Source organism: Sciurus vulgaris, assembly GCF_902686455.1.
Source record: "Sciurus vulgaris genome assembly, chromosome: 2".
Lineage (NCBI taxonomy): Eukaryota > Metazoa > Chordata > Mammalia > Rodentia > Sciuridae > Sciurus > Sciurus vulgaris.
Genome location: NC_136462.1, coordinates 40,422,774 through 40,446,225, shown reverse-complemented (window position 1 = coordinate 40,446,225; position 23,452 = coordinate 40,422,774). Strand labels below are relative to the sequence as shown.

At 34.9% G+C, this 23,452-nt stretch overlaps 1 protein-coding gene across 1 annotated transcript in view; it reads right to left on the bottom strand.

The window, feature by feature from the left end:
• KCNH5 (potassium voltage-gated channel subfamily H member 5) overlaps positions 1–23,452 on the bottom strand; it is a 700,940-nt gene that overhangs the window by 92,838 nt on the left and 584,650 nt on the right. Inside the window, exon 10 of the mRNA XM_079126274.1 lies at positions 7,700–7,899. Coding sequence (XP_078982400.1) covers positions 7,700–7,899 — 200 coding nt within the window. The remainder of the gene's footprint in view (positions 1–7,699; positions 7,900–23,452) is intronic.

Sequence of the window (23,452 nt, the reverse complement as noted above, 5' to 3'; positions counted from 1 at the left end):
GGACTGTAAATGAGATATGATATATAATAGTAGTTCAAATCATTCAGACACAAATCTGAGTGTCAGGACCTGCGAGTTTATTTTGTACTAAGTTCCACCTCTATGTCTAAATCCTTCACTGGCAGGGATGAACATCTTTCTGAAACAGTCATTCCACTGGTTAAATACATCAAAGCCTTCAAGTTACCTGTCGTATCTCAGTCCAGGTCTTCTCTTAGCTGAACTATATTCATATTTCCTGTACCTATCTGCCATATAATAAGATTCCCAGAACACAAATTTGATCAGCATGTTACCTTCTGGTAAGTGTGCTCCTATTTGAGACTTAAGTACCCATTCAGAAGCTGAACACAATTATTTTATCTATGATCTGATTAATATAGCCATATTGGGATGATTATTATCTCTTTTGATCCAAAGACAAGAGGACTTTCAATGCATGGTAAGAGCAGCCCAGCTTGTTTTTTTATTTTGATCTTCAAGTGGATACGTTAACATGACATATTTAACGCAACACACTTCTTGATAGAACTCTTGGATGTCTAGTGCCTTCACCCCTGAGTTACTCCAGCAACCTTGTGAAGAATTTAAATATTAAACCAAGAAACCGATGCCACATATGAAAACTTCATCTGTTTTTCACATTTAGGAATACAAAGAAATACTTTCCAAATTAAAAAAAAAAAAAAACATAAATGTAAATGGACAAAAGGAAGATACTTTACCCTGTAGAAAGAAAATATATATATTGCTTACTTATTTTGAAGAAGTCACTGTACATCTGTAATAGACTTGGTTTAAAAATTCTAAGACTTTAAAACATGCAAAAATCTCAATTTTTAAAAATTTTACCCGAATGTGTTGTAAAATTCTCCCAGAATGTTCCATTTAGTAGCATCTTCCTACTGATACGTGGTGCTTTTACAAAGCACACAAAATACAAAATGAAGACCAAGGGGGTTTTTATCCTACTGATTTTTTCCAAGCCACATGTTATAAAAAGGAAGTAAGAATAGCAAATAAAAATAATCAGGTTTTAAGCTTCATTCTATAAAATATGCAGGGAAAAAAAACCAGTATGATGGGAAAAAATTATACATTGTACATGTTTTGCATCATCCCAAAAGCTGCAAATAAAGTCCCTCGTTTATTTCATTAGAATTGTTTCCCAGGAAAGTTATTTCAAACCACAGAACAGATTTTCTGATCTTCAGCCATATTTGCTCTTTTTTTCCCCTACTCTTTTTCCCCTTTCAAATCCTCACTCATTCCACCCATTCCTCTTTTAAGTGCACAAAGTAGGAACAAGTGGCAAAATCCAGGGCATGGATTTGGTTATTAAGGTAAAAGGAATCTAAAGCAACTCCAGCAACTAATAGCCAATAAAACATTGTCAGATTAAAAAAAATGAATCGAGGCACTGTTCTATATTTTTAAAATTATGCATAAAATAAAATCTATTGATAGAAACGTTAGTCTCCACATCAGTACAGATTTTAATGCTACAATAGAATTAGAGAAAACATTATATACATAAGGCAAGTTACGGCTGAATTATATCACAGTGATTAATTTGCTTGTGGGTTAAATCTAAATTCAAAAATCTATGAAACTACATATGTGGAAAAGATGGAAGAAAATCTCTAATTGGAGCGAAAGTTTTCCTCTAATTAGCTCTAATGCATCATTAAATTCAATTGTACGTGGAACTGAAAACAACACATTTTAGAACACAAAAGAGAAGCATTCAAATAGACATTGAGCTTTATATGTTATAATTAGTTTTTCAGTTTAGACTCATAATAAAATTTAATTAAAAACTCCATTAATAAAATATCTGAAAGAAACCATCAACAAACTGTCCTATAAGAAACTGTGGTAAGACAAAGAATTTAGCTTATTGAGAAACAGAAGAGCCTAACATCAAATACTGAATAACAGTTAAAATTCAAATGTTCTCTACTACAGTTATACCCTAAAGTACATGCATGATCCTAAGATTGTGGCTACAACAGAATTTTTATGATGACTGTCACCGAACTTTCAATGTATTGTTTCCATGCTTATATTTTAACAGTTTAATCAATTAGGCTCTTATCAATCTTATCTACAGCACAGATGCATATGTGATCAATTAGATGGAAGACTTTATGACAAATTCCATATGTGCTCACTGACTGTTAAGAAAAAAGCAAAGGAACAAAGGTGGACACACACACCCATCAGGTGGCAATAACTCAAGTCGAGCAAAACTATGACTTGGACCAGGTGACAGCAATGGAGGTGGTGAGAAATGGAGAAAGAGACAGAAGGTTTAAGTGCGAGGCACTTGGTCTTAAGCAACTCAAAAGTAGGGTTTCCATTAATTTAATTGGGGGAGATGAATAGGAGCTGTATTTTGGACAAGTTCATTGGACCTGAGAAAGGCGCAGGACAGGAGAGACTAGTTCAGGAACGAGATGAATACGTACGTTTGGGTGTTGTTGCACATATTTTTAAAGTTGTGAGATTGGATGGTTCCACTGAAAGAGTGAATGTAGACAGAAAAGGGAAAAAGCAAATGGTGTGAGCTCTAGAATAGCCCCAAATGCATTCAATCTTGGTCTTTCAAGAAATACTCCACTCAGAGGCTGGGGCTGTGGCTCAGTGGTAGAGTGACTGCCTGGCACACATGAGGCCCTGGGTTCAATCCTCGGCACCACATAAAAATAGAATAAAGGTATTGTGCCCACTTACAACTAATATGTATATTAATATATATATATATACACATATGTACACATATATTATACATATACATATGTATATATATGTGTACATATGTACATATGTATATATATGTATATATATATATGAAATACTCCACTCATATATACACCTTCCAGAATTATGCAATAAATACAATCAGCCATGATAGCCTTTGCTAAGGTTGGTCATTATCTTAGTCCATTTGACATTAAAAATGGTTTCTTGATATTTTATTTTTTTACTCTACTACAAGTAAAAATAAGCATTTTTGTATGTTTATTAGTGACTTGTATTTTTGTCTTCTATAAATTATCTGTGTTTTTGGCTCATTTTTTCCCCAAGTGTTCTAATTCCTATTCATTTATAAGATTACTTTACATATTAAGGTAACAAATCTCTCACTTGTGATATTTGCTGCAAATCCTTTATCTCCTTTTCATTTCCCTGGTCTTCTAGTGGGAGAGGTTTTACATTTTGTGAGCCAAGCCTCTTTATCAGTTGCACTGTTATGTATTACTTTAACAGGTATAAAAATAAGTCAAATATATCGGCATATTTTAATAGTTTATTGTTTCTTATTTTATACATTTGACTCTTAGTTCTGATATTGATGTTAGGCCAGGAAGGAAGGTGTTTATAAATATATTCTTAGATTCATAGTTCATTTTATAATCATTTTATATAATATATCAATTATAACTTTGCAGTTTGTCTTAATTTATATTCATGTCTTATCTAGAGTGAAGTCTAGTCTTAGATATTTATTCTCTTTGTTATTTTGTCTGAAACCTTAACACTTTAATATTGTATTTTAAAGTTATATTTCATATATACTATTTACTTGTTAAATAACAGAATGTCTAACAGACATGTTGTTACGCCACCTGCAATTCCCCTCAGTGCTTGACAAGGATTCCGCTGAGTAATAAAGGTGTTTGCAAAGTCTCATCTCATTGGGGAATTTGGGTTGTGGGCTTTCCTTCCTTGCTTGCTTAATATATGTGGTTTACTATTAATGTTTTATGTGTTTCCCTGAAAATAGGAGTCTTAACAGAACCAGGGTTAGAACATAAAAACCAGACTTCTTATGGAACAGTGATTTCAGATTTACTCATTTGCTATGAAACTCTGAGTAACCAAGATTGCTATGAGAAAATACAAAAACAGATTCTAGCGGCCGATCCCCTGTTGACTACTCTCAGATGCCCTGAAACACATAGGCAAATAACTCCAACCCCATCAGGAAGGAATAACAGGAACAGAAGAAATAAAGGGTTCCTCAATGTTAAGTTCACACAGTATAAGATGATATCATATATCTGTTAGCTTAAAATGTCTAGCATTTATTAACTACAGCAGGAGTCACACGACTGACGTTTATTCAACCCTACTGAACTTGCTTTAACCTTTATGATCAGTTAAATATTAATATGTCTTATTGTATAGTTATAGGTTATCATAAGTAAACAATTACTAGAATAATTAGAATATTTCATTGTCTAGTCTAGTAATGATCGTACAAAATATTTTTGTTTTTCTCCTTGTGACTTTTTCCTGTTCTGAAAAAACATGTGTAACTGCCTACCTTTTAATGTATAAAAAGCTGGCTGGGAAAAATAAAATGTAGAACTTAGCATCCATTCCTTGAGTTTGTGCTGCTTTGTTCTCCACCTCGCCGACGTCTACTCCATCACCTGTGACCACTACGACCCCTGCTGGGGCTGGACCCCAGCAACATGTGAGTCTCCCTCTCTCTTGTTAGTTGCCCACTAAATCAGAGTGGTGGATACCAACTTTTGTTTTCTTCTTGCCCAGTACAGCATAGAGTGTGCAGTCTAAAACCCATTTTTTAAATTCAGTATCATTGAGGATGTAATTACTAGGAACTTCTACACCCCCTTTGCAGGCTTAGAAGTAGCCTGTCTTTTCTTTCTTCTCTTAATGTATAGTGCTATTTTACCAGTTTTTATGTATCTGGGTGGAGATTTTCTTAATAGATGGAATAAAAAAATCAATAGTCATGGAATATGTTTTATATACATATAACAAAACTTTTATATTTGTCACAATTACTTAAATCTGCTTTTCCCATTGGTAAAACAAAACAAAACAAAAAACTGTTTTTGGTAACCTGCTATCCAATCTCCTTCTAACCATGTCCCTACACCCATCTTCTACTCTCTAAATTCATTTGGTACTTGCCTTATTTCATTTAATATCATGTCCTCCAGTTGTATTTATTTTGTTGCACATGACAGGATATCATTTTTATGACTGCATAATATACCATTGTGTACATATACTGCATTTTCTTTCTCCATTCATCTGTGGATATACACCTAAGCTGATTCTATGTCTTGGCTATTGTGAATAATCTTCCAATCGACATGGAGTTCAGGTGTCTCTTTATGATACTGATTTAGTTTCATATCATATATATCCAGAAGTGGACTATACATGATATCCTATGGTAGATATGATTTTTAATTTTTTGAGGAAACTCTATGATGTTCTCCATAACAGCTGTGCTAATTTACATTTCCACCAAGAGTATATAAATTTCCCTTTTCTTCACAAACTTACTATCATTTGTTGCTTTTTGGTTTTTTGATAATAGCCAATCTAACCAGGATGAGAGGCTCTCTCGCTGTAGGTTTGATTTGCATTTCCCTGACAGCTAATGACATTGAACATTTTTTCATATATTTCTCACCCATTTGTATTTCTTCTTCTGAGAAATGTCTATTCAGATCACAAGCACAGCCAGATAGAAAGAATAAGTTCTACTGTTCCTCACATAGTAGGCCAAGGACAGTTCACAATAGCCTATTACATATTTTATGAAGAATTAGAAAAGAACATCTTGAAGGCTCTAAACACAAAGAAATGATAAGGAAATAAAAATGCTGATTATCCTGATGTGATAAATACACATTGTATAGATGTATTGAATTATCGCACTGTACCCCATAATTATACATAATTATTAGGTGTGACTTTTTTAAGTAGGCAAAAAGAGAAAAAAGAAAAATATAATCATAAGAAATCACCACTCGGATATTCTCTAACCCAAATGCTGATCCATTTAATATTTTCAATATCTCTTCAAAAATACATCACATGCATTAGAATTAGATTTTTATTTTACCTTTGATATTAGACCTAGAAATCATTTCCTGACACATGGCATGGGCACCTGCAGACACAGTCCATGCCACTGCATTACACCCTAACTACATAGGGAACTAGGCAGCTGAGCATGTCCTCAAAGGGAGACATGAAGAGAATCTGGTCAGCTCCATTTCTAATCAATCGAACATCTGGGAATACAGAGAACAAAATCTGCCTCGTAGCATAGGTCCTAGGTCAAGCCCTTTTATAATATGCAAAAGGTCATTCTTACATCATTTCACTGATGTTTCCTGTTAGCTGCCATGTGTCGCCATTGTGTTTTCTGGAAAGAAAAGCATCTCACTGAGATAGTGATTGACAAGGCAGGGGTTGCCTCTTGATCTGTTTTACTTTATGCAGACTTCAAAGGACACACTGTACTGGATGACTTAAACTCTGTTGCTCTCCTCCTCAGCCTGATGAAGATCCTGTTTCCTCTCTGGATACTCTTCTGATGAACCATATATTGGCTCAGGTATATATTAATTAAATCTCATAAAAATTCTGCTTTTCCCTCGGTAGTCACGATATGGCCATTTAATAAAAAAGTCTACACTGCATCATGTAAAATGTTAAAAGATCAAATCCCAAATCTCAACCCCTTTCACAATTCCTTCATATAATCACCCCTGATCATCTCTCACAGGCACTCCCTCTGAAGGCACCTCTGCCCCAACTGTTACATTCCATATCCATGCCACACGCGTCTGTCCCTCAACCATCTTATGCTTAACAACACCTGCTGTAGGTGTTGTTAAGACTACTTCCTTGTTTTACAAAATTCCCCTAACTAAACATCTACTTTGGTCATTGGGCTTTCTCTTTTATATTAAGAAAAAAATAAAAAAGCTTATTGCACAGGTCTTGGGAGCGGGGAAACACAAGTTAATTAAACTCATGAGTCTAAAACAAAAAAAAATTTTTTTTAAGTAATTTGAAGAAAATTGCAAGGAAGGTATTGTGCTATTTGACTATCATCTGTCAAAAATCAGTACCTAACAGGAAGTCTCTATGAACATTTGTAAAATTAAATAGTTCAAGATTGGCATCCTCCAAAATTGTGTATGCATGCTCTATTTGTCATCCCTGATATTTGATGTGAACCAGCTAGCAGTAGGAAGTGAGAATTTTAAAAAATTAGTTTATTATAAGGAGAATTTGGGGTCCTTGTTTGCCCAAATATGAGGTCAACAGAAAATATTAAAAGCAGTTCCATGAAAAGACAAGGAAGAAATTAGAGTTGTCAGATGATTGGATAGGGAGGCAGCCCTTTTACAGATGTAAGGCAAAGTGGAAAAAAGAAGCTTATAACTTACTTTATACAACATGTGAAAAGGGAAATACTTAATTGGAGGATGGCATGGAAAACATCATTTTTTGTGTTAAGTTTAATGTCTAAATGGACAAAAAGCCAAAGAAGAAATCAGAGTAAGATCTGGCAGCAGAAATGATAGCACTCTGAGAGTTTAAGAGAAATGCAGCAAATTACTGTGAGTGGTAATAAGAGTATTTTAGAGAGATGGAATAATTAGTTGTTTTCAGGAAACAAATTTCATAAATTAAGTATCATGACTAATTCTAATTGATGATTAATAGTTGAGTACTTTGTTCCTTTTAAGTTCTCAATAAATAAGATGGATTGAAATGTCACAAAACTCAGGGTACCATCTACAAAGCAATCACACAGACAACTTGGGAATGGTAAAGTTATATTCTTCAAAGGATTCCATCTACATAGAAAATTAACAAAAACAATAACAACAATAATAATAACCCATACCTTTTCTGTGTCAATTCCTTTGGACATGGACCATGTTGAGACAATATAATCCATGACTCGTTCACTAAGGCCTTTGGGGACCTGATAGAGTTTCAAAAAGTCCCGAACATTATTCAGCATCTCGTGGTATCGGTTGGTGTTGGCATACATCTGCTGGAAAATTGTGGTGACATTTCCAAAAATAGTTGCATAAAGAAGAGCTGAAAGAGAAGAATGAAGGAAATAAAACAAATATCCCAAGTACACAAAAATACAAAATTGACCAAATCAGTAAATATTTGACAGAAATGATTTTATAAATTTACATGGGTTAATAACTGGTATTCACTTAGGAAATGTTACCTTCCATATTATAAACATGATTTTATAAGCATGTATCATACTAGTCAACCTGATAAATAGTGAGAGTGGCTAAAATATTTAATAATGAATCAGATGATCCCAAGTTATAATTTTACCTTAGTTTTAGGATTAAAGTTATCCTCTAGCCTTGTCCTTATGTATAAAGCCTAATGCATTTAAATTTTTCCAGGGACTCATGATCTAGCTTATAAATGCAGGCTTCTTCTTACTGCTGACTGCTTCCAGTTTTTGGAATACTTCTCTGGTTATAAATATTTTTGACAGAACATCAGAAATATACAGAGTGGAGCCAAATTAAAATGCTCCATTTTTAGAAGTTTTGGAAGATAATCAGAATTGGAATTAAAAGCTAAAATAAAACTCTGGAGGTACCTGGAGTCATGAAACTTATGTCAGTACGTCAGTGGCCATAAGTCTTTTTATCCCATCACTTTAAAAATAAAGACAACTCAAACATTTTTAAAGTAGTTGAGTTTAGCCTGAACCGAACACACCTCCAGTCTCCTACTCTAGTTTCACCTGTTCATTAGCAGGAAGCTCTTTCGAAAAGGGGACAGTACTTTATCCACCTCATAGTCAGTAATACAGTGTTTAGTAACCACAGGCATTATGTAAGCAATTTACCAGTAAGCAGAATATCAGGTGGTGATCGTTTCCATCCTGCATCCTCCAATCATTTGAAAACCACTCTTTTAAACAGAGTTTCTTTTTGTAACTGCATGAACCAAATCCCATTTAATGAAACTAGTAGAAAAATCAAGATAGTGAAGCAACTGATGATCCTTAATAGACTGTTTTGGAGCAATCATTTGTGTTTTCAACAACAGTTATTATCCTCAGAGTATAACAAATTTTAATTTCATAATAGCTTGGAGTATAACAAATTTTAATTTCATAATAGAAAGCTATTATTTTATAAACAGTCTGGTTTTTTTGCAGACAGGTAGGGATTTTGATTCCAGTACAGGACAACTTTTAAGATAGATGATATTTTTCTAAAACTGAGTAGAAATACAGTTGACATTTCTCAACTGAGTCTTTTGAATATTCATATTTAAAAATAAAAACAAAACAAAAGTAATCACAGACTTAACATCCCTATTCTGCCCTTGTTGCCAGTAATAAAGACTAAAGAGGAACAGAAGCAATGTGGACAAACTAAATGATAGAAGAACCACCTAACAAAAATGGAATTTCATGTTTACAGAAAAGGCAAAAAAAATAAAAGGAGAATTTATGTTTTTAAAATAATGAACACTTCGAGGGTTAATAAAATAATGCATTAATCATAATGGGGCACTATTACAAAACATGATTTTACTCATTTAGCACCCCAAGATATTTGCAGGATGCTACATTTGCCACATACCTTACTACTGCCTTCTAGTTTAAAAAAATGTCCACACTAAGGAGGAACATGATGATAACAGAGGAACATCTCCCAGAGAAGCATCACTTTGAACAGCTAGCCACACTCAAAACTACCTTTGCAAGAGCTAAAGAAACCAAAGAAGAATGAAATTATGGCATTTTCTGGTAAATGGATGGAGTTAGAGAATATCACGATAAGGGAAATAAGCCAAACCCAAGAAATCAAAGGCTGAGTGTTTTCTCTGATATATGGATGCTATTCACAATGGGGGCTGGGGGTAGGGAAGAACAGAGTTACTTTATATTAGGTAAAGGGGAGTGAGGAGAGGGGAAGGGGCATGGGGGCAGGAAGGATAGTAGAGTGAGACATTATTACCTCATGTACATATTTGACAGCATGACCAATGTGATTCTACAATATGTATAATCAGAAAAATGAGAAATTACCTTCATTTATGTATGATCTATCAAAATATATAAATGCATTCTACTGTCATGAACAACTAATTAGAACAAATAAAATTTAAAAAAAAAAAAGAGCTAAGAAAACCAGGTAAGAAATTGCAACCACTGGATTTATCGTGATAATAAGAAAAGAGGTACTGAAGAATGCAGAAAGGAAAAATTTCCTGGGACATACCTCCTCCATCTTCAAGCAGTGGAGAGATACTATGTGGAGAGACACTCCTCCAGTTGAGGGAAGGAATAACATCTAAGCCTTGGATTTTGAACTAGTACTAGAATTGCCAACGTGAAACCCAGCTCTTCAGAGCCCCAGAGCCCTTGGCCCCTGGCCAGTGCTCACAAGCAGAGCCTCTTGACCTAGGTTAGTCTGGCAGCCAAAGGATTGCCCCCACCAACCTCCCTCAACTTCAGGCAGCACTGTGTGGAGAAATACTCTCCCTCTTACAGGGCAAGACAGAGAAGTAAGAACAAAGTTTTACCTTGGTACTCAGTTCCCAGCTGGTGAAATCCATGGGGGGTAGATTCCAACCACCCCTGTACTCAGGCCAATACCTATAGTCAAAGCCCCTGGGTTTGTCCTGGTGTCAGACAGAGACCTCAGTCCATGGTGAGACACACTCGTATTCTGGCCAACATCATCACTGGCTGATTGCAGTAGCCTCAAGTCATGAACACACTGCCGAAGCACACAGGGCATAGCAGCATAGGCCTTGATCCTGTGCTGCACTGGTCCTGTAGGCTCCAGGTGCAACACAAGTGTGGTGACATTGATGGCCACAGGACTGCCCACCCCAGTCCTCACTCAATCCCAGGCAGTGCAACTTAGCCTTATTATCGGTTTGGGGTAGAAGTAAGTAACCAACAAATGGCAAAGAAGCCTATGGCCAGTCCCTCCACAGTGAAGCCAATATAAGGCAGAACCTGTGGCATCTGACCACAGGTCAGTGGCTGTAAACAAGGTGTCTGGGCTCTCCTTGGTGGCAGAGACTTGCAGGAATGAACTATTCTATTGAGACACTCCTTCAGTCCATTCTGAGCAACACAGTGGTGAATGTGACCAGTTTGGGCCTGAGATGCCCTCTAGTGCTGAAATAGTGACAATGTGCCAACTACGGATTTGTGGAAAACCTGAACTTAGGATACTGGTGATGAAAGAGTCAATAATCCTAGGCTCAAATAAGCAGTCTGCTTAGAATTTCTAAAAAGACAAGCACAAACAAAGCTAGTTTACAGACTAGAGTAAACCTAACCAACCCTTCTAAGTGCAAACGTTACTGTCTGCCAACAAGCATCAAGAACTCTCAGAGAACTATGACCACTCTTAACAGACAAAACAAGGTGCCAATAACTGAACATAAAGCAATTGGTGTGTAGGAACTCTCAGAGAATTTAAAATAACCATTTTAAGGAAACTCAATGAACTTCAAGAAAATCCAGAAAAACAATTCCTTGAGCATAAAAGTGCACTGATTGAAATGAAAAATGTGATCAATAAATCCAACAGAAGTTACAGTAAGCTCAAAAAAACCCCTCACTAATTAAAAATACAGATATGTAGTCGGAGGAAAGAAAGAAGAATGCAGAGGAATAAAGAAAGATTACAGAACATCACAACATTAAGAGAGCAAACATTTGGGGTTACTGAGGTTCAAAAGGTACTTAAAAAATACAAAAGGGGTAGAAAGCTTATTGAAAGAGATAATAACAGAAGACTTCCCAACCCTGAAAAAGATACAAATACATAGGTATATGAAGGTCAAAGGTCACAGTCAGACGACTCAATCAAGTCTGTCCTCAGACATGTTATAATCAAACATTCAAAAGTAACATACAAACAGAGGATTCTTCAAGCAGAAAGAGGAAAGAAACAAATAACACATAAGTGTGTTCCAACTGCCTAACAATAGACTTCTTGGTAGAAAGCTTACAGGCTGGAAGGTAACAGGATGGGATTTTCACATGCTGAGAGGGGAGGGGAAAAAAAAAAAAAAACATGCTAACAAAGACTACTGTTCTATTCAGAAAAAGAAAAAAAAAAACAGAGATAAAGATATTTCTAGACAAGTAAGTTGAGAGATTATTATCGCTGCCAGATGTGTCCTGCAAGATATGATAAAAGGAACTCTTCAAACTGGAAGAAAAGGATGCTAACAAGTCAGGAAACATTGGAAGGTATAAAACTCACTATAAAGACAAATTCAGAATTACTTAATATGGTAAGCACATAAACCTTCTTGATCTTTAGTACAAAGACTAAAAACAAAACAATTAAAAATAATGAAATTAGTATGTTAAGAGGCAACATAGAAAAATGCAAAACAGAAGATCAAAAATTCAATGTGGGGAAAACAATTTAAGTGTACAGGGTTTTCACTATCTTTTGTATTTTTTTCTCTGATGTTTATGATCAATGAATAACTTGCTATCATTTCAAAATGTCTTGTTATAAATGAAAGAGTTTTTTTGTAAGTGTTATGGTAACAACAAAGCAGAAACTTATAATAGACCAACAATAGTTAGCAAGGGCTCAAAACACACTGCCAGAGAAAAATCACTTAAGTGCAAGGGAAGACTACAAAAGAGGAAGAAGGAACTAAAGAAATAACTAGAAAATGGGTTATAAAATATCTGTAGTAAGACCTTACTTACCAAAAATTACCTTAAATTTGAATGAATTAAATTCTCCAAGTAAAAGAGAGTGACTGAATGAATAAAAATCAATAGAAAAGTATATGCTATGACAAATTATGTTTTATCTTTCCGAGTATATTAAAGATGCACACAAAAATATATTCTGCCTGTATGGTCTATTTCCTCTCATCATTTAGGTCTCTGCTTAAAACCTAACTCATCTCAGAGGAGCGGGCTCCCCTGAACACAGCGTCTAAACATTCCCTTCCTTCAACATCACACCCTACGTTCTCCTGTTAGAGCTTGTTTATTTTATCATTACTTTAATTTACACTACATGTTTATTTGTTTGTTATCCATCTTCTCTAGTAGGAATGCAAATTCCACGAAGGTAGGTGTGGACCTACTTCTATTTTGCTCATTACTATAAGTTTCCAAAACACAGTAGTTCCTGGAACATAGTAGTTGTTCAAATATTTTTCAAGTAAGCTTACCTACACAAAATTAAGAAACAGTTTTTCAGAAACATTCTTTTTTTCATATAAAAATTTCACGATTGGTGATACAAAAATATATAAAGAATATACATTATTAAAGCAGGCAGAGTAATGAAATATTTAGAAACTAAAGCAATACATGACCTTGCCATAATAAGACAATAAATAAATTAGAAGGCCCATTGTCATTTATCAAACATAAATGACTGTGACTGGTCTGGTCAATTTTGTAGAGACCTGTTACATTATTTTGCCCTTTGAACGGAAATTAGGTACAAAGCCAATTCACATACTTCACTATTAATAATTAGGAAGATTCATAAGCCTCTTTTTATTTGCTTTTTGCAACCTTTTAGACTTTAGAACTGTAATTTCAGAAACTTTTCATATTTATGGTTTTATAATACTGTAATACATACCAGTAAAATCTCATCCAAAAACTCATCTATTTTTCTCATTCACCACAAAGGAATTATTTTGAAGATAATTATGGTAAGGTTAAAGATCCCTAAAAATTCTCTGACACCTCTTCCATTGAGAGGCACAACCTTTATCCCTTCCCCTTGAATCTAGGCAAACTCCATGATTGTTGAACCAATAGGATGTAGTAACCCTGATTAAGTAACAATGTACAGGCTTAGACCTTAAGAAACTTAAGAAAGGCTGAGAAACTTCCAGCCTCTCATCATTTGAACACCTAGTTTGAACACCTTTTGGAACCCAGTTTCCATGTTGGGAGGACGCCCTAGATATGCCCTCATGGAAAGGGGTAGACTCTGGACAATAGCCTTTATTGAACTCCCAGCTAATTCCTGGCCCAGGACCAAGCAATTTAAAACACTGGTTATGAGTATACATCTCTGATAACATTTAAGACTACGTAGGTAGCTCAACCATCACTTTCCTTTCTATTTATATTCATGATATTGGAAAATGACATTTAAAATGTGAAAGAAAATGTTCCATCAATATATGTACAGCACACAGTCTGATAGCATCAGCTTACCGGTTATTTGGCTCCTTTGTTAATTCAACAAAGGAGTAGATTTTCTTGGCCCATTCAAGTCATCCTGGTTGATACCACACAAACTAGAAATAATTCATGCCTTTCTAGTCCTGCATAAATTGCAGATGCATGTGTATAATAAACGGTAGGGTTTTTAAGTCACTAAGTTTTATTAGTTATACAACTATAATAACCTGAGCCATAATAAAATAGGGGGATTCCCAACTGAGTACAGGACTTGGGAAAGCAGGGTAGGGAAATACCTATTGTTTTTAAATATAAAAATTAAAGTCATGAACTAATATTTAGTACTTTTTAAAAGACACAGGTTAAAAGATTGAACAATGCTATTACAACTAATGACAGCTATCAATATTTGTTTAAGAACTATGCAATTCTGTAAATATTTATTGAATACCTATTATATGCCAGCCACCACAGTAACCTCAAGGGGCATGTAATGATAAAAAAGACAAACATAATCATCAACCTCAAAGAGTATCTACTATTTCCTAAAGAAAAGTGCTAGTCTTTAATTATCTCAAATCATATTCTTTGAAAGAAATCTAACATTTTCTTTTTCATGGTTTACAAAAATCCACACACCAAAAATTAGAGCCATGTCAAGGATATAACAGTACTGCAGCTTATTTCTCAGGATTAAAGAATTCATAGAGCCAACAATAATCTACATTCAGGTAATTAATTGTAACAGCTTCCACTCTCTGTGAGTTGCTCATGATAGTAGATAAAACAATGATATCTAGATCTCTGAAGATATTATGTTCTTCAGTCATTTCATTTTGTTTGTTCATTAGATCCATTTGTCTTCTAATTAACAATCTTTCTTTTTTAGATTTTGTGCCTATTCATGATGACATCCAATATACATTTTTCCCTAATTATCTCCTTTGGTATGTCTTGGCAAGTGACCATTGGCCTTGGCTCGCACAGTCTAAAATACTGACATAGGAAGGCATTACTGGTAACCCACAGGGACACATAAGTGGTCCAACCATCATTTTCCTTTCTATTGATATTCAAAATGTCCACATTTAGTAATGATATTTAAGATGCGGAAGGAAAATGTTCCATCAATCTGTGATTATCTGTGCAGCACACAGCTTGGTAAAACATTTGAAATGGTTCCAGTTGGCCTTAGAACAAACTGAAGAAGCTCGTCTTCAAACACCTTCAGTTTCAAAGTCACTCTCCTCCACCTCTTTTATAACAGCTTCTGGGTTCCCTGGATGCTCTTTTGCAATGACGCATATATACAGACGCACCTTTTACTTGTCTTCATTTAATCTGTACCCCCACTCTACCCAGTAGATACTATGCACTATGCCAATTATATTGTTAGAAGTGAATCTGGTTTCTATATGTTAAGTCTTCAATATTAAAAACTGTCAAACATATTATCCCTTTCAGAGATGCTGGAATTTTGAAAGAGGAATTTTAGGTAATACAATGAGTTCACTGAATTACTATTTGAATTAACTGTCAACTAGTGAGATGTTAGGACATAGAAAGGACCATTTTTAGAATTTATCGAATTTTAGCATAATGTTGGATATATTATGAGAGCTGAGAGCTGATCCTGTGATTATAATATCAACTATCTTCCTCAAAATAGTCTCAACAATTACATGGCAATGGTTATTGATATTATTTTCTACCTACCCTAAAGGTTGATTGAATTTTAGAAAGATAATCATGGAGTAAATCCTGTTTCTTTATTCTCCCTAATACAGCACAATTCATTTAGATTTCTAATAAAATTAGTATACTTCCCTGCTTAACAGCTATAAAAGTTTTTGTATCTTTGATAAAAACAAGTCAGTCCATACAGAACAATGCCTCTGAGATGAGACACCCAACAAATACTGTTCTGATTATTTCAGACTCATTTCTCATGGGTTATACAATAGTCCCCAATGTGTCAACAGTCAGGCAACATGAGACAATCAGAGATTTAAACCGTGTTATCTTTGGTTCCACATTAGTATCTGTCCCTTCCCCTCCTCTTGTGTGCCTCTCACCACCCTCTGCTCCCTTCTGACAGTGCCCACTCCATTGCTTATGCCATCACACCCAACTCTGTATTAGTAGGTACAGTTGCCCAACTAATGCAAAGACTAGCTTAGACACACACACAAATAATTACTCTGAGAACTACCATTTCAAGTAAGCACACTGCTATCTACACAAGTAAGCAAGTCTCGAAAAAGCGCAGAAGACGGCTGTCAGTACACAGTCACTCAGAGATTGCCAAAAGGAAATAGAGATATTTTTATTTTGACATTGTTTTCAAAAATCATAGTTATAAAAAGAGACTAAAACTTCAGCTGAATACAAATAACTAAAGGAAAAATAAAATAGGTTTGTACAAAGTGATGCAGAACTGGACAAGTGTCAGCACAACACACAAGTTTATGTTCTCAAAGAGCAGAACACCAACTTGGAAAAGACAGCATGATTGACACTGGGGCTTTTTGTTTGTTTGGGTTTTAATCAGCTTTTTTGTTGCTGTGGCTAAAAGGCCCTGACTAGAACAACTGTCAAGGAGGGAAAGTTTATTTGAGGACTCACAGTTTCAGAGGTCTTGATCCATATATTTTTGGCAGGCTCCATTCCCTGGGGCTCCAGGGGAGGAAGAACATCATGGCAGATGAGTGTGGCAGAGGGAAGCAGCTCACGTGACAATCAGGAAGCGAAGAGAGATGCCACTTGCCAGATACAAAATACATACCCCAAAGCCACGCCCCAATGCCCCACCTTCTCCAGCCACACCCCCCCTGCCTTCAGTTACCATCAGTTAATCACATCAGGTCCTTAATTCACTGATTAGGGTAAGGCTTTCATAATCCAGCCACTCCCCTCTGAACCCTCTTACACTGTCTCACAGGTGAGCTTTTGGGAGACACCTCACATCCAAACAGTTTGTTTGGGCAAATGAGAATATTTTGTTTGCTTTTATTTTCTATTTCTAAAATGTGCTATTTTAATATATTCAAGAAATAACTAAGTATAACATATTTTACAATTTATATAACTGATGGCATGTGCTTTTGGCACTTCTATTTTGTTTGTGATCATTTGCCTCTGTTAAGTTAGAAGAAGGAACATTTCCTATTGTACACACACACACACACACACACACACACACACACACACTATAGTGCAGTTATGGTCTCAGCTGATGATTAATGATAGTGATATTAGCTGCATCTTTTAAATATTTATAAATTCTTGTATTGAATCTTATTTTTAAAAAATGTTCGAAACAAAACAAGAAAACTACAATGACAAAACTTCAGGTTCTACAGTAATCTAATATTTTGATACAGAGATATCCCTATGTCTTTCAAATTAAAGAACAAATGAAAAGACTGCCAGCTTTACCTGGTTTTAAGTCTAGCTTTTGCAGCTACAAAAGAAAAAAAAAAAGAATACAAGAAAACATTTCTTTTCTAATGACTTTCTAATGACTGTTCCCCATTTATTTTGTACTAGATACACATTTGAATTGCTCCAGAATCTTTGCTTTGCAACAATGATACCTATAATCCATTTTGGTTGTCTTTAGCATCAGATTATAAAAAGAAGCAAAAATTACAGAATATAGTTTCATTAGTAACTTTTTCTATTTATCTATAAAGTTAGCGTTACTATTATGCTTATTTCAATATGGAAGCATTAATATAATAATTGGAGTAATACTGAAATATCTTTTTGTCAAAACACATATAGTGCTGATCCAGGACCTGAAGACCAAAGTGGCTCTGCCAACAACCTAAATAAACTGTTGGGGGTCCTGAGAGTGGTGCACATGGAACAGTGAAAAGCTTTTTATGTCTTTGAGAAAGGGTTATAATGCATCTTGTTGACCCTCAGTTTTGCTTCCAAATCTTTGTCCACACAGTTCTCTTCTGATGGACTTCAAGATATGACCACAGAGTCTTCTCATCTTGGTATGAATATCCTTTGAAATGAGACTTTACTGCTTCTTCTACCAAGAGTTGGAATCTATCTTCTTGAGTCTGAACTGGTTTTGTGACTTCCTTTGACCAAAAGAATACAGCATAATGATATTATGCAACTTTCAGAGCTAGACCTTAAGAAGACTTGTACTTTTTTGCTTACACTCTCTTGGGATGTTGCCCCATGATCATCAACCCTGAAGAACCATAAATTGTCCTGTTATTTTACTTTAACATAATGTCTTCCAGTTCTATCCATGTAATCACAAATGACAGAATTTCATCCTTGTTATTGCCAAACAGTATTGTGTGTATAGATAGACACACACACACACACACTATATATATATATATCCTACATTCTCTTTATCCATTCATCAGTTGATAGATACGAAGGTTGGATCCATTTCTTGGCTATTATAAATACTGCTACCATAGACATGAGAGTTCTCTGCATATTGTCTCTTTTGGAGATATACCCGATAGTGGGATTTCTGGATTAAATGAATGACCTAAAATTACAAAACTACTAGAAAACATGAGGAAATGCTTCAGGACATCGGAACAGAAAATAATATTTTGATTAGGTCCCCAAAACACAGGAAACAAAAGCAAAAATAGAAAATGGGATTACAGAAAACTAAAAAGCTTCTGCATGGCAAAGAAAATGATCAACAGAGTGAAAAAGCAACCCATAGAATTGGAGAAAGTATTTGCAAACTAAACATCTGACAAGGGATTAACATACAGGATATATAAGGAACTAAAAAAGACTCAAAAGCAAAAAAATCAAATAAATAAACGATTCAATTTAAAAGTGGGCAATAGAACTAAATAGACATTTCTAAAAAGAAGACATACAAATAGCCATATGGGTGTTAAAAAATATTTAACATCATTAATGATCAAGGAAATGCAAATCAAAATCACAATGAGGTTATCACCTCACACACAAAAAAGATAAAAGATATCAAGTACTGGAGAATAAATGAAGGAAACTTCACACTGTTGATGGAAATGTTAACCAGTAATGCAACTAGGATAAACAGTATGGAGTTTATTCAAAAAATTTTTTAAAAATCTGCTTTACATTTTTAACTCCTGTATATGTGTTAACACATCTTGCTATACACAAAGTGAAGTTATTGAAAGCAAATACCTTTTAAACTTTATCAGTATCATAGTTCTACACACACACTTCTGGACAAGTGAAAAACAGAAGTTGAATTAAACTTAAAATACTCCTGTGTAGCAAAGAGCAAGTACATAAGAATCACCTCAGTTCAAATATAAGAACACCACTAAAGTATCATGACTTGAAAATCTGAAGAGATAGAAAGTTGAAAGAAACAAAAACATTAAGAGGGATAAAATTAGACAGGTAAATCAATGGTACAGAATAGAGGACACGGACACAAACCCAAATAAATACAGTTTTCTCATACTAGACAAAGGTGCCAAAAACATGCAATGGAGAAAAGATAGCCTCTTCAACAAATGGTGCTGGGAAAACTGGAAATCCATATGCAACAGAATGAAACTAAACCCCTATCTCTCACCCTGCACAAAACTCAACTCACAATGGATCAAGGACCTCAGAATCAGACCAGAAACCCTGCATCTTATAGAAGAAAAAGTCGGTCCAAATCTTCACCTTGTTGGCTTGGGATCAGACTTCCTTAACAGGACTCCCATAGCACAGGAAATAAAAGCTAGAATCATTAACTGGGATAGATTCAAACTAAAAAGCTTTCTCTCAGCAAAGAAAACTATCAGTAATGTGAAGAGAGAGCCTACAGAGTGGGAGAAAATCTTCGCCACTCATACTTCAGATAGAGCGCTAATTTCCAGAATATATAAAGAACTCAAAAAACTCTACACCAAGAATACAAATAACCCAATTAACAAATGGGCTAAGGAAATGAACAGACACTTCTCAGAAGAAGATCTACAAGCAATCAACAGACATATGAAAAAATGTTCAACATCTCTAGTAATAAGAGAAATGCAAATCAAAACCACCCTAAGATTTCATCTCACCCCAATTAGAATGGCGATTATCAAGAACACAAGCAACAATAGGTGTTGGCGAGGATGTGGGGAGAAAGGTACACTCATACATTGCTGGTGGGGGTTGCAAATCAGTGCAGCCACTCTGGAAAGCAGTAGGGAGATTCCTCAGAAAGCTTGGAATGGAACCACCATTTGGCCCAGCTATCCCACTCCTTGGCCTATACCCAAAGGATTTAAAATCAGCATACTACAGAGATACAGCCACATCAATGTTCATAGCTGCTCAATTCACAATAGCCAGATTGTGGAACCAACCTAGATGCCCTTCAATTGATGAATGGATAAAGAAACTGTGGTATATGTATACAATAGAATATTACTCAGTCATAAAGAATAATAAATTTATGGCATTTGCAGGCAAATGGATGAAATTGGAAAATATCATGCTAAGTGAGATAAGCCAATCTCAAAAAACCATAAACCAAAGGACGAATGATCTCGCTGATAGACAGATGATGATACATAATGGGGGGGGCGGGGAGGCAAGAATGGAGGAAGGAGGGAGTATATAGAGGGAAAAGAGGAGTGGGGTTGGGGGGAAGGAAAAAATAACAGAATGAATCAAACACCATTACCCTATGTAAATGTATAATTACACAAATGGTATGCCTGTACTTCATGTACAGAGAAACAAGTTGTACCCCATTTGTTTACAATTAAAAAAAAAAGACTCATAAAGGAAAAAAAAAGAGGGATAAAATTACAAATACTATGGCTTGGGTGACAATTATCTACTAATCTATTCCAAGAATAGAATAATCTATTCCAAGGATACCAGGTCTTATTAATTTATGAAAAATAAAAGTAATAATAATCCATATTACAATAGTGGAGATAAAAATTTCATCACAAATTAATCAAGAAGAAATGCCTGTACCAACTATAGATTAAAAGTTTAAATGGGTATACCATTTGACCCAATTGTTCCATTTTTTGCAAATGAATTATGAAATGAGTACATAAAGACATTCAGTGACATGTTATTTATAGTTTCAGAAAAAAAAGTAAAATGTTTCAAAATAAGATCAGGGGATATAAATGGGGCATGGTAATACAATGGAAAAATAGATATCAAGATGATAATGGGGATCTCTGATCAGAAATAGGAAAAAATAATGGCACATTTTTGTTAGAAAAAAGTTACATAAGTTTTTACACATACTTTTTATATATATCTGTAGGTGTATAGCGGAGGCTGATTTATGGGCATACACAAAACCATGACTACAAGGATATCTGTAAAATGTTAACAATTGTTATCTTTGGGTAATAAGATTTGTGAGGCTTTTTAATTTTTATTTTTTTATTGTTTTTTTTATTTAGTTATTCATTACAATAGAATATATTCTAACATAATTATAAAAGCATGGAATATAATTTGTTCTACTTCAGTCCCCAGTATTTCCTCTCCTTTCCTCCCACCCTCTGTTCCCTTCCTTCTACTGTATGATTCTTGAACTGCAGGGAATTTCTGTAGTATTTGATTTTTTTTTTTTTTTTTTTTTTTTGGCAAATAAACATGAAACATTTTTATTAAAAAATAAATTATTCATGTAATTTTTTAGAAAGTTTGAAGCTATAAATTCCTTTAAAGTATAATTACTTCAATTCCCAGGTGACATATTAATGGAAGTGCACTAAGAAACCTGAACTTAATAATTGATAGCAAACCTTCAGTTAGTGCTTATTACAAGCCTTATGTGCATCATCTCTTCAAATTTATATGATCACCCTAAATTATTATTTTATCCCCATGAAATATAAGGGAAGAAATTCAGGAAATTAATCTGACCCAAGTCAATTCAACAACTACATAACCTAAAACTCTAAACAGTTTTTAAGATTGATTTTGTAATCTCACAGCTGATCTCTTGTAGCCAATGAAGGTTGCTTTGAAATCATCAATATAGACAAAAGTTCTTAAGCATGAACACCAGACCTCAAAGAATTAAGTACTGCCAGAGACTAGAATGCAGACCAAGTGGAAACAGTATGCATCCCTTAAAATGCATGAATCAATGGATGTTTTGGGCCCCTCACTAAGTTGGGATATCATATATACAAGGAGATGTTAAATCTATTATTTAGATAGATTGTGTTTACAGCAGCACAATTCACAGTAGCCAAATTATGAAAACAGCCTAGGTGCCCATCAAAGTATGAATTGATAAAGAAAATGTAGCAAATACACACAGTGGAGTTTTATTCAACCATAAAGAAGAATATAATTATGTCATTTGCAGGAAAATGGATGGAACTGGAAATCATCATGTTGAGCAAAACAAGCCAGACTCAGAAAGTCAAGGGTTTGTTCACTTTCATGTGTAGAAGCTAAAGAGAAAAAAGTGTGTGGTAGGGACCTCATGAAAATAGAAGGGAGACCAATACAGTGGAGGGACAGGATTGGAGAAAGAGAAGAGGACAGGGAAAGGGGAGGTACTGAGGGATGAAACCGATCAAATTATGGTATGCGCAATATATCACAACAAATCTCACTGTTAAGTATAATCATAATTCACCAGTAAAAATGACGTAAAAATCCATTGTGAGTGCCGTATTACCCAAAGCAACTGTTTAATGCTAAAGAAAATTCACTAACATCTCTGCAAAACAAAAGGAAATTTTTAGTTTACTTTGCTTATGCTAAGAAAGTTTATTGATTATAACACACAATTACTAATCAGATGTTAAGCTTTACTTTAAAAGAATTAAAAATTCAAGAAAATTGGATATATATTTAATGATGGAATGCAATTTCCAATTAGTGAATCTTGGAGGGCAAAGTATCCAGGGAATATGAACAATGCAATCCCAACATTTATAGTGTCCCTAATCACAGCCCTCAAATTCTGTCTCATATAAATCATTGCTGCCTCCATTGGCTTTCCATCCCAATCAAGTTTAGAAGTTCTGCCAGTATTTTGTGAAGGCTGGTCCCACCTTCAGCTGGGTTCCTCCCTTCATTTTCTTAAATACTGGGAGCAGCCCATGGAACTCATCAACAGTGTGAACATGTTTTTCACCAGCAGGCTTCAAACTCCTTCTTTAAAGCACTGAAAAGGTCCAGGTCCAGAGACCCATTACATTATTGTTATCCAGTCCCATGCACTCACTTCACTTCTACCCTGGAAATGACACTGAAAATCAAGATTTCAAACCAGATGAACATCTCTTTGGACAGCTGGAGTGCAGGTGTTCATTTTGGAGCTGAGAAGACAGATGAACCATTGTAAATTTCACTCCGTGAACATTTCCTCAACGTGTGCGATCTTCTGCCCCTCTGCGTGGTAGACTGCTGACCAAGTCACAGCTTTCAAAGGTGAAACTGAGTGAGCTTATCAGACACACCTTCTGGGTGAGTATA